The sequence below is a fragment of the Pipistrellus hanaki genome (genome assembly GCF_964339955.1).
Source record: "Pipistrellus hanaki genome assembly, chromosome: 3".
NCBI lineage: Eukaryota > Metazoa > Chordata > Mammalia > Chiroptera > Vespertilionidae > Pipistrellus > Pipistrellus hanaki.
This window is the reverse complement of record NC_140505.1, coordinates 88,374,932-88,387,830: the sequence shown is the minus strand read 5'-3', so window position 1 is coordinate 88,387,830 and position 12,899 is coordinate 88,374,932. Positions and strand designations below refer to the sequence as shown.

The 12,899-nt window shown below is 40.0% G+C and overlaps 1 protein-coding gene across 1 annotated transcript in view; it reads left to right on the top strand.

Moving 5' to 3' along the window:
• The window catches only part of FREM2 (FRAS1 related extracellular matrix 2), a 288,182-nt gene extending 277,988 nt beyond the window's left edge, over window positions 1–10,194 (top strand). Inside the window, exons 23-24 of the mRNA XM_084879506.1 lie at window positions 6,957–7,103; window positions 9,129–10,194. Coding sequence (XP_084735632.1) covers window positions 6,957–7,103; window positions 9,129–9,641 — 660 coding nt within the window. The 3' untranslated portion in view covers window positions 9,642–10,194. The remainder of the gene's footprint in view (window positions 1–6,956; window positions 7,104–9,128) is intronic.
• The last annotated feature ends 2,705 nt before the right edge of the window (window positions 10,195–12,899 follow it).

Genomic DNA, 12,899 nt, shown 5'->3' with positions numbered 1-12,899 from the left:
CATGCTATTAAACAGTGATTGAGTCACCAAAGAGATAAAAGAAGAAATTTAAAACATCCTGGAAACTAATGACAAAAAAAAAAATCCAAAATCTATGGGACACAATGAAAGCAGTCTTGAGAAGGAAGTTTATAGCGCTTACAGGCCTACCTCAAAAAACTAGAAAAATGGTAAGAAATCATCTAACTCAAAAACTCAAAGAACTAGAAAGAGAGCAACAAGAAAAGCCCAGACTGAGCAGAAGGAAGGAGATATAGAGATCAGAGCAGAAATAAATGACATAAAGATAAAAATTAAAAAATAAAAATAAAAATAAAAATAAACAACTATACAAAAGATCAATGAAACCAAGAGCTGGTTCTTTGAAAGGATAAACAAGATTGATGAACCTTTAGCCAGGCTCACCAAGAAGCAAAAAGAGAAGACCAAAATAAACAAATCAGAAATGAAAGAGGCGAAATAACAATAGACCCCCCAGAAATACAAAGGATTGTTAAAAAAATATATATATACTATGAACAACTCTGTTCCAACATACTAAACAACCTGGAGGAAATGTACATATTCCTAGGAAAATACAACCTTCCAAAACTCAATCAGGAAGATTCAAAAATCTCAATATGCCAATAACTATGGGAGAAATTGAAGAAGTCATGTGAAGTTTCCAGCAAACAAAAGCACAGGGCCAGATGGCTTTACAGGGGAATTTTACCAAACAATCAAGGGAAAATGAAAACCTATCTTCATCAGACTATTCCAAAAAATTCAAGAGGAAGGAACACTTCCAATCTCATTCTATGAAGCCAACATCAACTTAATACTAAAACCAGATAAAGACAACACAATGAAAGAGAATTACAGGCCAATATCCTTCATGAACATAGAAGAAATAGGAAAAGAAGGAACACAGGCATAAAGAATAAGAATGGTGATTATCAAGTCACCATTCAATAATAACTATAAATGTAAATGGATTAAATGCCACAATCAAAAGACATAGTGGAGCTGAGTGGATAAGAAATCATGACCCATCTATCTGATGTCTACAGGAAACTCACCTCAAACAAAGGATTCAAAGAGACTGGTGGTGAAGGAATGCAAAAAGGTATTTCAGGTGAATGGAAATGAAAAAAAGCTGGGGTAGCAATACTTATATCTAAAAAATTAGATCTCGAGCGTTCCAAGATGGCTGACAGGTAAACACCTAGCCACAGCCGCACACAACAATTTCAATAAAATACAACTAAAATATAAAATGGACATTACCCAGAAGTACAGGAAAGTCGACTGACTGGAAATTCTACAACGAGAAGCAAGGAGAAAACCAGAAGGAAGCGCGGAGGAGCTGTAAAAGCCCAAGGTACGGAGACACGCGGCGCGCGGAGAGGACGGAGCCGGAGAGGAGGGAGGCCGAGTGCCTGGCTGGCTTTCCCAAGCGGGAAAGAGATAAAACTCCGACTGTGCTGGGCCCCAGTTCTGACTGCTCTGAACCCCAGTTCTAGGCCAGACCCCGGGGACCCAGGCTCACACAGAGGGAGCTGGGCTGCGAGGCGGAACCCCGGGGAAGCGGCGAAAGGAGGTCCCGGCAGCACATTGATGCAGAGAAGGGACGGTTGGCTGTGCCGCGAGATTGCCGTGGCAGGAAGGAGACAGGGGCTCCAGACTGCTCTGAACGCCACCTCCAACTCCACTTCCAACTGAACTGAACCCCAATACCAGGCTCATTGGGGGAGAGCATAGACCAGTGATTCCCAAAGTGGTCTATATCGACCCCCAGGGGTCTATGACAACCTGCAAGGGGTCTACAACAGCGAAAAAAAAATTTGGGGGTCCATGAAATGAAAATGGGGGTCCACGATAGTGGATCTCAACATACACTGATAGTACCTATTTACTTACATTATATTATCTTATAATATAAAAACATATAAATTATTTATAAAAGTACCTATGAAGTAAAAAATTTATTATATATGTTCATAAAATTGTGTAAGTTGTAGGATAAAAACCTGCACATAATGATATACCAGTATCATCTTGTTACAAGCATACGCGCAGTAAACATTCTTGCCAATTTTTGTCTCAAAGCTTCGCGAACTTGCACCGACTTGTTCAATTCGTCACTCTATAAATATGAATGTGAGAAAAATACGTTCATTCGTTTCCTGAATCTTGAATAGGAAAGTGCTGAGAAAATATTTAAAAAAATATAAACTGGTAGTTTATCACACAAATTATAGTGAATCAGTGTTATTTTGTTTGAGAATGCCGGAGAAAAGTAGGTACATTATTTTGAAACTAGGTTTGATGATGTTTTGACTATGGTAATACCACCGTGGATAATTAACCCATATGGTGAAATAGAAGAAACGAATGTCATAATACAAGAGGAACTGACTGAAATAAGTACAAATGAAGAACTTAAGGTTCAGTTTAAAAACGGATATCAGCAATTCTGGCTGCAAAAAAACATACCCGTTACTTATCCCATATTATGGAATATAGCGAGGAAATTTTTTATTTCCTTTCCATCGTCATACCTTGTGGAAAGGGGGTTTAGCGCTGTTACCAATCTCCTAACGAAAAAAAGAAACAGACTGGACATCATTAGCCGAGGAGATTTAAGATTAAACCTTACAAAATTGACACCAAATGTTGATAATTTAGTATTAAAGCATCAGGTTCATCCTTCCCACTAAAAACATTTACTTATTGCTTAGTTTATTTTATGTTACGTATATTTTATATAACAGATACAAAATTTTATTTTGAGTAGTTTTAATTTAAATTCAATAAATAAATGTATAAAACTTAGCATGTGTTTTTATTTCAAGTTTTTAACACTAAGCTTCACTACAGTTAGAAATTTACAAAAAAATCAATATCAGGTAAGTAGGGGGTCTACCCAAAACCGAAAAACATGGCAAGGGGTCTACGGCACAAACAAGTTTGGGAACCTCTGGCATAGACTGTTTGGCAGCAGGCGAAAATCGAGGGCACCTTTCTCTCAGAGGCGCTTGCAACTAGTACTGAAGGACCCTGAGACCCAGGAGCTGCATAGGGCGGGGCTGACGGAAGCCAAAGCTGCAGACTCCACCCTGAAACCCTGCCCCATCCAAGCAGAACACAGAGACTTTTAAGGCTACCAACTCAGGAAAGCTGCGAAAATGCGGAGACAAAATAGATCACAAACGAAAGAAATGGAGGACAAAAAGCAACTGGATATAGAGTTCAAATCTACGCTTATAAGGTTTTTCAAGAATTTCCTAGAAAAGATGGATCAGACCTATGAGGATATGAAAAGGGATTAACTAGAATTAATAAAGAATCAACAAGAAATGATAAGGGATCAACAAGAAAAGATAAGGGACCAACAAGAAATGATAAGGGATCAACAAGAAATAAAGAATACATTGACTGAAATAAAAAATATTATACAGAATCCTAAAAACAGAATGGAAGATCACAAGAATCAAGTCAAAGAGTTGGAACTTAAAGAGCCAGAAGACACTCCTCTGCAGAAGCTAGAAGGCAAGAGAATCCAGAAAATTGAAGATAATATAAGAAACCTCTGGGACAACTTCAAGCGAACCAACATCAGAATTATGGGGGTCCCAGAAGATGAGAGAGAGCAAGATATCGAAAACATACTGAAAGAAATAGTGACAGAAAACTTCCCCCACCTGGTGAAAGAATTAGACTTACAAGTCCAGGAAGCGCACAGAACTCTAAACAAAAGGAATCCAAAGAGGACCACACCAAGACAAATCATAATTAAAATTCCAAGAGCAAAAGACAAAGAGAGAATATTAAAAGCAGCAAGAGAAAAGCAGGTAGTTACCTGTAAAGGAGCACTATATGATTTCCAGCTGATTTCTCAACAGAAACCATGCAGGCCAGACGGGAATGGCAAGAAATATTCAAGGCGATGAATAGTAAGAACCTACAGCCAAAGATAATCTATCCAGCAAAGCTATCACTCAGAATCGAAGGTCAGATAAAGAGCTTCACTAATAAAAAAAGGCTAAAGGAGTTCATCAACACCAAACCAGAATTATATGAATTGCTGAAGGGGGTTCTTTCAGAAGAGAAAGTAAATAAAGATAAAAATTATGAACAACAAATACGTAACTATCAACAAGTGAATCTAAAAACCAAGGGAATTAAAAAAAAATCTGATGAACAATATTAACTGGTGAATATAATAGAATCAGAGGTATGGAAGGGGAGTGAACTGTCGATTCTTGCGGAAAAGGGGAGAGGGGGATGTGGGAAGAGACTGAACATAAACTGTGCACCTATGGATGAGGACAATGGGGGGTGGGGAAAGGGCAGAGGGTGGGGTGGGAACCTGGTGGAGGAGATCAATGGTGGGCGGGGGGTGGGGGGAAAGGAACATTTGTAATAATATGAACAATAAAAAAATGAAAAAATAAATAAAATAAAAAATAAAAAATAAAAGATTAAATCTCAAAGTGAAGGACATAACAAGAGATAAGGAAGGTCACTTCATAATACTAAAGGGAGCAACCCAACAAGATGATATAACTCTGGTAATTATATATGTATCCAATACAGAAGCAACCAAATATGCAAATAAACTTCTGGAGGATATCAAGGGAGAGATCAAGCAATACAGTCATAATAGGGAACTTTAATACCTCACTAACACCACTGGACAAATCCTCTAAAAAAAAAAAAAAAAAACAAAAAACAAGAAATATCAATCCTAAATGACACATTAGATCAGATGGAATTAATTGACATCTTCAGAACATTTCACCCCAAAGACACAGAATATACATTCTTCTCAAATGCACATAGATCATTTTCAAAGATAAACCATATGTTGGGACACAGGCAAAGTCTCCTCAAATTCAAAAAGATTGAAATCATATTAAGTATCTTCTTAGATCACAGTGGCATAAGCTAGAAATCAACTACAATAAAAACAAATAAAAATCAAACATCTGGATACTAAATACCATGATATTAAACAACTAGAGGCCTGGTGCATGAAAATTCATGCACTGGAGGGGGAGTCCCTCAGCCTGGCCTGCCCCCTCTCACAGTCCAGGAGGCCTCAAGAGTTGGAAGTGACCCAGCAATCAGAGGAAGTGGATGCCCCATCACACCTCTGCTGCTACCACTACTGGCAGCACAATCCTTGGCTGGCCATGGTTATTTGAGCCACTGGTGGCCCTGGGCAGCTTGGGGAGCCACCATCTGAGGCTTTTCTGTTCCTTGGACCGACTCTGGGCATCTGGGGGGCTAAGAGGCCTGGGGGCTCCAGGGGTCTTACCATGTGCCTGTCCCCTGCCCATCTGGGGCAGAGCTGAGGAAACTGGACACTGCCATCTTGTGGCTGTGTGAGCCACCATCTTTGAGGATGTGGCTACCAATTAGCATATTTCCTCCTTATTGGCTGTGGGCACTGCCATGTTTGAGGGCGGAGTAGTCAATTAGCATATTCCCTCATTGGCTGTGGGCGAGGATATCTTTGTGGTCGGGGCAGACAGTTAGCATATTCCCTCCTTATTGGCTGTGGGTGCCACCATCTTTGGGATAGCATAAAGGTCAATTAGCATATTTCCTCTTCATTAGATAGGGTGACTGGACTACCAGAGAGATCTAAGAAGAAATAAAAAGCATATGGCAGCAAATGACACAACAATCCAAAAACTATGGCAAACAGTGAAAGCAGTTCTGAGAGGGAAATTCATAGCTCTACAGCAATGGTTCTCAACCTTTTTAATGCTGCAACCCTTTAATACAGTTCCTCATGTTGTGGTGCCCCCAACCATAAAATTATTTTGCTACTTCATAACTGTAATTTTGCTACTGTTATGAATTGTAATGTAAATATCTGTGTTTTCTGATGGTGTTATGTGCTAGCAAGGTCACCTAAGACCATCAGGAATCACCTAAGACCATCAGGAAAAAACTGATATTTGCATTACGATTCATTAACAGTAGCAAAATTATAGTTATGAAGTGGCAATGAAAACAATTTTATAGTTGGGGGTCATCACAACATGAGGAACTGTATTAAAGGGTTGCAGCATTAAAAAGGTTGAAAACCACTGCTCTAAGCGATATCTGACCTTTCTGTCCATGGATTGCCTCACCAGCTGTGTTTAATTCACCAATTCCAGGTGGGTGTTGTTTGATTCAGCTGTTCCTTCTATCTGCTCTGTGAGAAGGCACTGGTCTTGTAGCATTGTGTTGCAGGGGTCTTCAAACTACGGCCCGCGGGCCACATGCGGCCTGCAGAGGAGTCTGATCCGGCCCGCCAGGTTTTTTGGGCAGTGAGCGCAGCCGAGGTGTTACAGTAGGAATTAGTAGTTCATATAGTCCGGCCCTCCAGCTCTCTGAGGGACCGTGATCTGGCCCCCACTTTAAAAAGTTTGAGGACCCCTGTAGGGTCTCAGGATATATCCGAAGTCTCCCTGGTTGGAGGTAAGGCTGGGCTTCTGAACACAGCTGCTCTCCCCTTCAAAAGGGCACAGTCTCTGCCAAAACTACATTTTCTTACTTAGGATAAGTGCTTTGATCCCAAATGAACTAGGTACATATTAAAAGTTAAGCATTTTTGTCTTATGTTTTAATATAATAGCATAGTTTCAAATGAAACTAAATTGTGACATTTTATGGTAATTTGTACTTGTACAAAATTAATAGGAAAACATTCTAAGCTTTCATGATTTGGCATTTTCTACAGTAGGGGTGTTGAACTCAATCAGAGAAGGGGCCAAAATCTAAAATCCAGCCTAAATCACGGGCCGAATGGTTTACTGAACAGTCATAAACTGACAATGTCATAAACTGACAGCGGAGTGCAGTGATGACAGCGCGGTGCGGGCCACATTGCAAGGCCTGGCGGGCTGGATTTGGCCCGCGGGCCTTGTGTTTGACACATGTGTTACAGCAATCTTTATTTTTCTTATTTCTTAAAGGACAAAGCTCAGCCAGAGACACAAGCCACCAGTTTTGGAAATATTCTGTTTAATGCCAAACTGGCAGCAGATGACCCTGAAGCTACTCCTTTAGTAAATCAGCCTGGATCTGATGGATTTAAAGTGGACTCAACACCACTCTTTCAGGTGGGCCAATACCAAGCTCTCTTACAATAGCTATGTAACCACATGCAAGTTACTTAATATTTAAATGCCTCATATGTCTCATTTGTAATACAGTAATAATAATATGTCATTTGGTTTATATGAACATTGAGTAATGCATGTAAACCACAACCAACCATACTGCACACATGGTGAGCATTTAATTAACACTAGCTATTATTTTATTAATGTATCATTTTTAAGTCAATATTTAATAAAGATTCTTATTCAGCCCAAAAGAAATCTAAATCTGATGGGTGGGAACTCTGCTTTCCTTATGCAAAATTTTCTTCCTGTTGACTTTTCATGACCATTTTTGTGTGAACTGCTGGACTCAGACAAACAATGTACACAGCACATAAATCCCTACTCTCAAAGACTTAATAAATCAAGATCGAGAATTGTAACCTACAGATAGACAGTAAAAACAGACACAGGTGACCATAACTATATCAAGCAAATAAATAAGACAAATTCAGAGATGTGTTCACATTTTGAATCCTTAGGACTTTTAGGATATTTACTAAAAGTTGTTCAGATAGAATGGGTCAGAGATATGTGTTATCCTTATTCAAACTAAAGAGAGAATCTTAAGGAAACACATTTTGTTATTCTGAAGTAGAAGTATATATTTCTGTTATTACTGTTAACTCTGGAAGCATTTGAACACTTCTAAATCCTAAAGGCTCCAATGGACCTTCAAAAAATCTCTTCTTTTCAAGCTCTGAAAAAGCAGAAAACTTTTCTATAGTTTTATATATAAACTAGAGGCCCAGTGCATGAAATTTATGCATGGGGAGTTCCCTCAGCCCAGCCTGCACCCTCCCCAATCTGGGACCCCTTGAGGGATGTCCCAGTGGGATCAGGCCTAATCAGGTATTCAGACATCCCTCTCAGTATCCAGGACTGCTGACTTCCAACTGCTCACCTGCCTTATGCCTGATCACCCCCTAACCACTCCCCTGCTAGCTTGATTGACATATAAATGCTCCCCTGCCAGCATAATTTCCTCTAACTGTCCTCCCCTGCAGGCTTGGTCATCTCCATCTGCCTTCCCCTGATGGCCCAGTCACCCCTAACTGCCCTCCTCTGCCATCCTGGTTGCCCCTAACTGCCTTCCTCTGCCAACCTGGTTGCCCCCAACTGCCATTTCCTGATGGCCAGGTCACCTCCAACTGCCCTCCCCTGCTGGCCTCATCCCCTCCAACTACCCTCGCTCCCTTGAAAGCCCAGTCACCCCCAACTGTTCTCCCCTGAAGCCTGGTCCCCTCAACTGTCCTCCCCTGCAGGCCTTGTTGTCCCTAACTGCCCTCCCTTGCTGGCCTGGGTCCCCCCCAACTGCCTTTCCCTGCAGACTTTTTCCCTCCTATTTACCCTCCCCTGCAGGCCTGATCCCCTACAAATTCCCTCCCCATGAGGCCTGATCACTCCCAACTGCCCTATCCTGATGGCCTGATCTCCCACAACTGCCCTCCCCTGCTCGTTATCTTGTGGTGATCATCTTGTGTTCACATGGGGGTGGCCATCTTTGACCACATGGGGGCAGCCATCTTGTGTGTTGGAGTGGAGTGACAGTCAATTTGCATATTACCTTTTTATTATATAGGATATGTAGCAGGACATACTAGAGAAGAGGTCCAAAAGATCTGAATCCTAGTCCTGCCTCTTATACTTACTAGTTGAATAACATTGGGCAAGTTACTTAACTGCCATGTATTTTTAGTAAGTTAGACTGATATCAAAGGTTCTTTATAGTTCTGACATCCTATGACTACAAGTTATAGATTACCAAATATTTACCAACACATGCTCCCTTAATTGTTTAAACAAATAATTTAGAGTGTTACAGAAAGCCTTGCACATACTACACATGCAACAATATTAAGTATATTAATTTTGCACACTAAATTAAATTAGCATTTATTATCACAGCCATAATTTCTCTTGCAAATAGTCATGAATTATGTTGACATAGTTACCATTTTCTAACAGTGTTGTGTTTTTTAGGTCGCTCTGGGCCGAGAATGGTACATACACACAATCTACACAGTAAAATCAAAAGACAACACCAACAGAGGCATTGGTAAAAGAAGTGTGGAGTACCAGTACCACTCTGTAGTGAGTCCACAAAAGCCGCAGCCAACTATCAAGAGCAGGAAGAAGAGGAAGGTCAGGAGCACACCCCCACTGGTATGGGCTATTGGGGCTAAAAACAGCCGGGGAACAAACATCCAGCACATTTCCCTGGACCGAACCAAAAAGGAGCAGGACCCCAAAGAAAGAGTTCCTCTTGACAGCATCCTCCCCTGGGAGCACAACAGCCCCATCTTTGAGGTCAGTCTGGTCATGGTCATGGGAGGCATCACCGTGGGATTACTCACCCTTGGCCTCATTGCCATTGCGGCAGTGATATGCAAGAGCAAGAGGAGTGCCAGGAGGAAGGATGCTCCAAAGGGCTCAGGCAGTAGTGAGCCCATGATGTCCCCACATAGCTACCACACCGATAGCTCAGAGGTTTGATGACCATGGGTGAAATTCAACATTTTCTTCAAGTGCCTCAGACTTAACAGAAATCCAAATGCTTCTATAAATGGCAGAGAATTGGGAACTTCTGTGATGAAGCTGCTTAGAGGACCTGACTAATAAACTTTGATTTGAATTCTGTCTACTCTGTCATGCATCAAAGGAAAAATTCAGACCATATACCACATCTTTCCTCTTTCCCAGAAAGCAGCAACAATGTTTTCACACATACACAGAGCTATCAATGGACAGCAAAGAATGTACTTCTCATTTTAGGCATTTTCGCTACACAATGGAGATGAACTTATTCAAAGGTGCTAATAGACTCTCTGAGAAGTTTCAGAGGCATCTATTGTATGAACTTTCTAGGTGCAAGTATCACATTGTTTCTTGTTTGTATAACATTTTATCACTAGATTGTAATTGGTAGTCTGAGAAAATAATGCATATTGTTTATTATGACAAGTTTTCTAGTAGGTGAAGACAGCATAGAATTATGACCAGGGGTAACTCAACCCACAAACCATCTTTTCTACTACTTGGGAGGGAATAAAAGGAAAAATAAAAGGAAAGTAAATCACTAATTTGTATTTGAATTGTTTCTCATCCTCATCAGACCTCCCCTTGTTTAATTTGCTTATTTAATTTTCAATTAAACTGAAGAATATGTTGAGTCGAAAAGGAATTGTTGAAGAAAGACTGCTCTGTTTTGGTAGAAAGTGAGAAATAGTAGAGTTCTTGCATGATCATATACCTTATTGGTGCTCAATATTTGTAGAAAATGAGAGGTTTGGTGACATTTTGACAGCAAAGAAGTGCCATAGAGTTAGATTCACATTAACAAGACAATATTCTCTAAGAACTGAGCCTAGATGTTTTCAGTATTGAACCCACAAGTGATGAGGAACATTGTTATCTGGAGGAAGAAAGTGGTGTTTTTTAACATCATATGTTTAACAAAAGTGCTTCTTATACATACTTAATAGAATTTAAAAAAATGTAATAGATGATAATAGTACATCAGTTTAAACCTCAGAGTAGCATAATCACATAACCATGTCCAGAACTTGAATTAGCCATAGGATATTGTATTAGCTTCTAATCAGCATCTGCTCTAAACCATGGGAATCTCTGCAATTGTCACTCCAGAAGTCTTGGTGGTGGCCAGCATCATCCATCATATTCTTCTTATATCCAAAAGGAAAGTATCATTCTTTAATATCTCTAGTTGAATAATCGCATGGTGGTCTCTCTCTGTACCTAAAAATATAATTTGTAGCACTACTTAGAGTGTTAAAAACCAGAGAACTTGATTGAATGAGCTTACTTGGCAAGCCTCCCATTGCCTTTCTAGAAAATGTGCTTTCACCAAATGGCAAAAATCTTGGTTTTAAATGAAAAATGTCAGTAGTTTTATCACTAATCTTTGATAAGCTAGTAAATGTATTGCAAGCAAAAGTAAGGCCCGGGTGTCGGGGGGAAGAACCATACCTAAAAACTAACCTTTCAGTTTTGTCTGGAATACCCTTCCACTTGCAGCCATAACCTGGCCACAGTGGACATCCTAGTGGAAGGAAGATTATTAGAAGACCAACCTTTCTTTAGGTCATAGAGGTGCATTTGTCTGATGTCTGTGAACACATCAAACATCTCTTGCTTGAAAGAGAAAGAAGCTACAGTGGTACTGGGAGAGAGGTAAAAAGTATCTAATACTTGCCTCTCTTCTTTTGGGAAGTTCTGACCTTCACATTCAAAGTCTTTTTAAAAAATAGATTTTCAACCAGTGTGCTACAGCAAGCACACTTGTGGACTGCACGAATTTTAAAAGCATTAAATATCTGACCATTTAGTCATGGGCACTGACCTCTTTCCCCTTAGATTATCAAATAGAAAAATAACAACAGCTAACACAACAATAGCCATCCAGTGGGAATAAATCTAAATTATATACTTATTTTTTGTCAAAATAGCAAAAAGTATATTTTTTAGTGTGCTAAAGAATTTTAGTATTAGTTTATATGTGCCATGAAATGAAAAAGCTTGATAATTGCTAGTGTATAGTCTCCTTCCATTGGGTAATTTACAAATATCATCTGCCACTCAACTATCTCCTGAAGGACTTTGGTAAATAGAAAGTACTATACAGCTCAGGAGCTCACTCATCAAATATTAATAATTTCTTTATTATCCATTTTTCTTTTGCTTTGCCTTTTGACAGATGATTATCTACCACTTTGGTTATATTATAGCTTGTATAAGAATGTTTGGGTTAAGCAGTTTCAAATACAATAGTTCATGGACTTGGTACTACTTAGCACTGGGTTCAATTTATGTAGACTGTTAGGGCAAGTGCTCTCAATTAACTTGTTATTTTAGTAGTTAAGATGGTCAGGATCTGACTACCATGCAATCCTGGGGGAGAGGGGTCTCTGTCACTAAATATAGTAATCAGTGAAGCATCACTAAAAGAAGTTGATTTTGAACTTTTGGGCCAGGTTACTTTTATACCAAATTTCACTCTACAACGAGTTGTTCTAATGAGACTACTGTATATGAATTGGAGAGCTTATAAAATACAGAATGTGTCTATGCTTTACAAACAAAGAGAACCTGTTTCTCTGCATTATTTTCTTAATATCTATTTACTTAATGTGTGATTTAACATACATTAATCATAAAAAACTCTTTTTAGTGGAAAAAAGTATCAGACAAAATGCTTCATGACTCAATAAATCAGACTTCTTTTTTAAACTTTATTTTTCAATTACAGTATACACTCAATATTTTATATGAGTTTTAAACTATAGCATAGTGATTAGACAATCTTTACAAAGTGTTTCTCAGACATTTCCAGTACACACACCTGGCACCATACTTAGTCATTACAATACTAGAGGCCCAGTGCATGGATTCATGCTTGGGTGGGGTCCCTCAACCTGGCCTACACACTATTGCAATCAGGGACCCCTCAGGGGGATACTGGACTGCCAGTTTTGGCCCGATCCTTGCAGGCCAACCCCTGAGGGATATAGCAGTGCTGAAGCACAGACAGCTTTGGGAGGACCCCTAGCCGAGCCAGACATAACTCTGCTGCCACTCATCCTGGCCCTACTGCACCTGCCACCACCATCTGGTAACACTGCTGTGAAGGTGGGAGAGGCTTCCCCTGCCACAGCTGTACTCTCCAGCCATGAGCCTGGCTTCTGGCTGAGCAGCACTTCTGCTGTGGGGGGGCACTGACAATGAGGGGGCAGC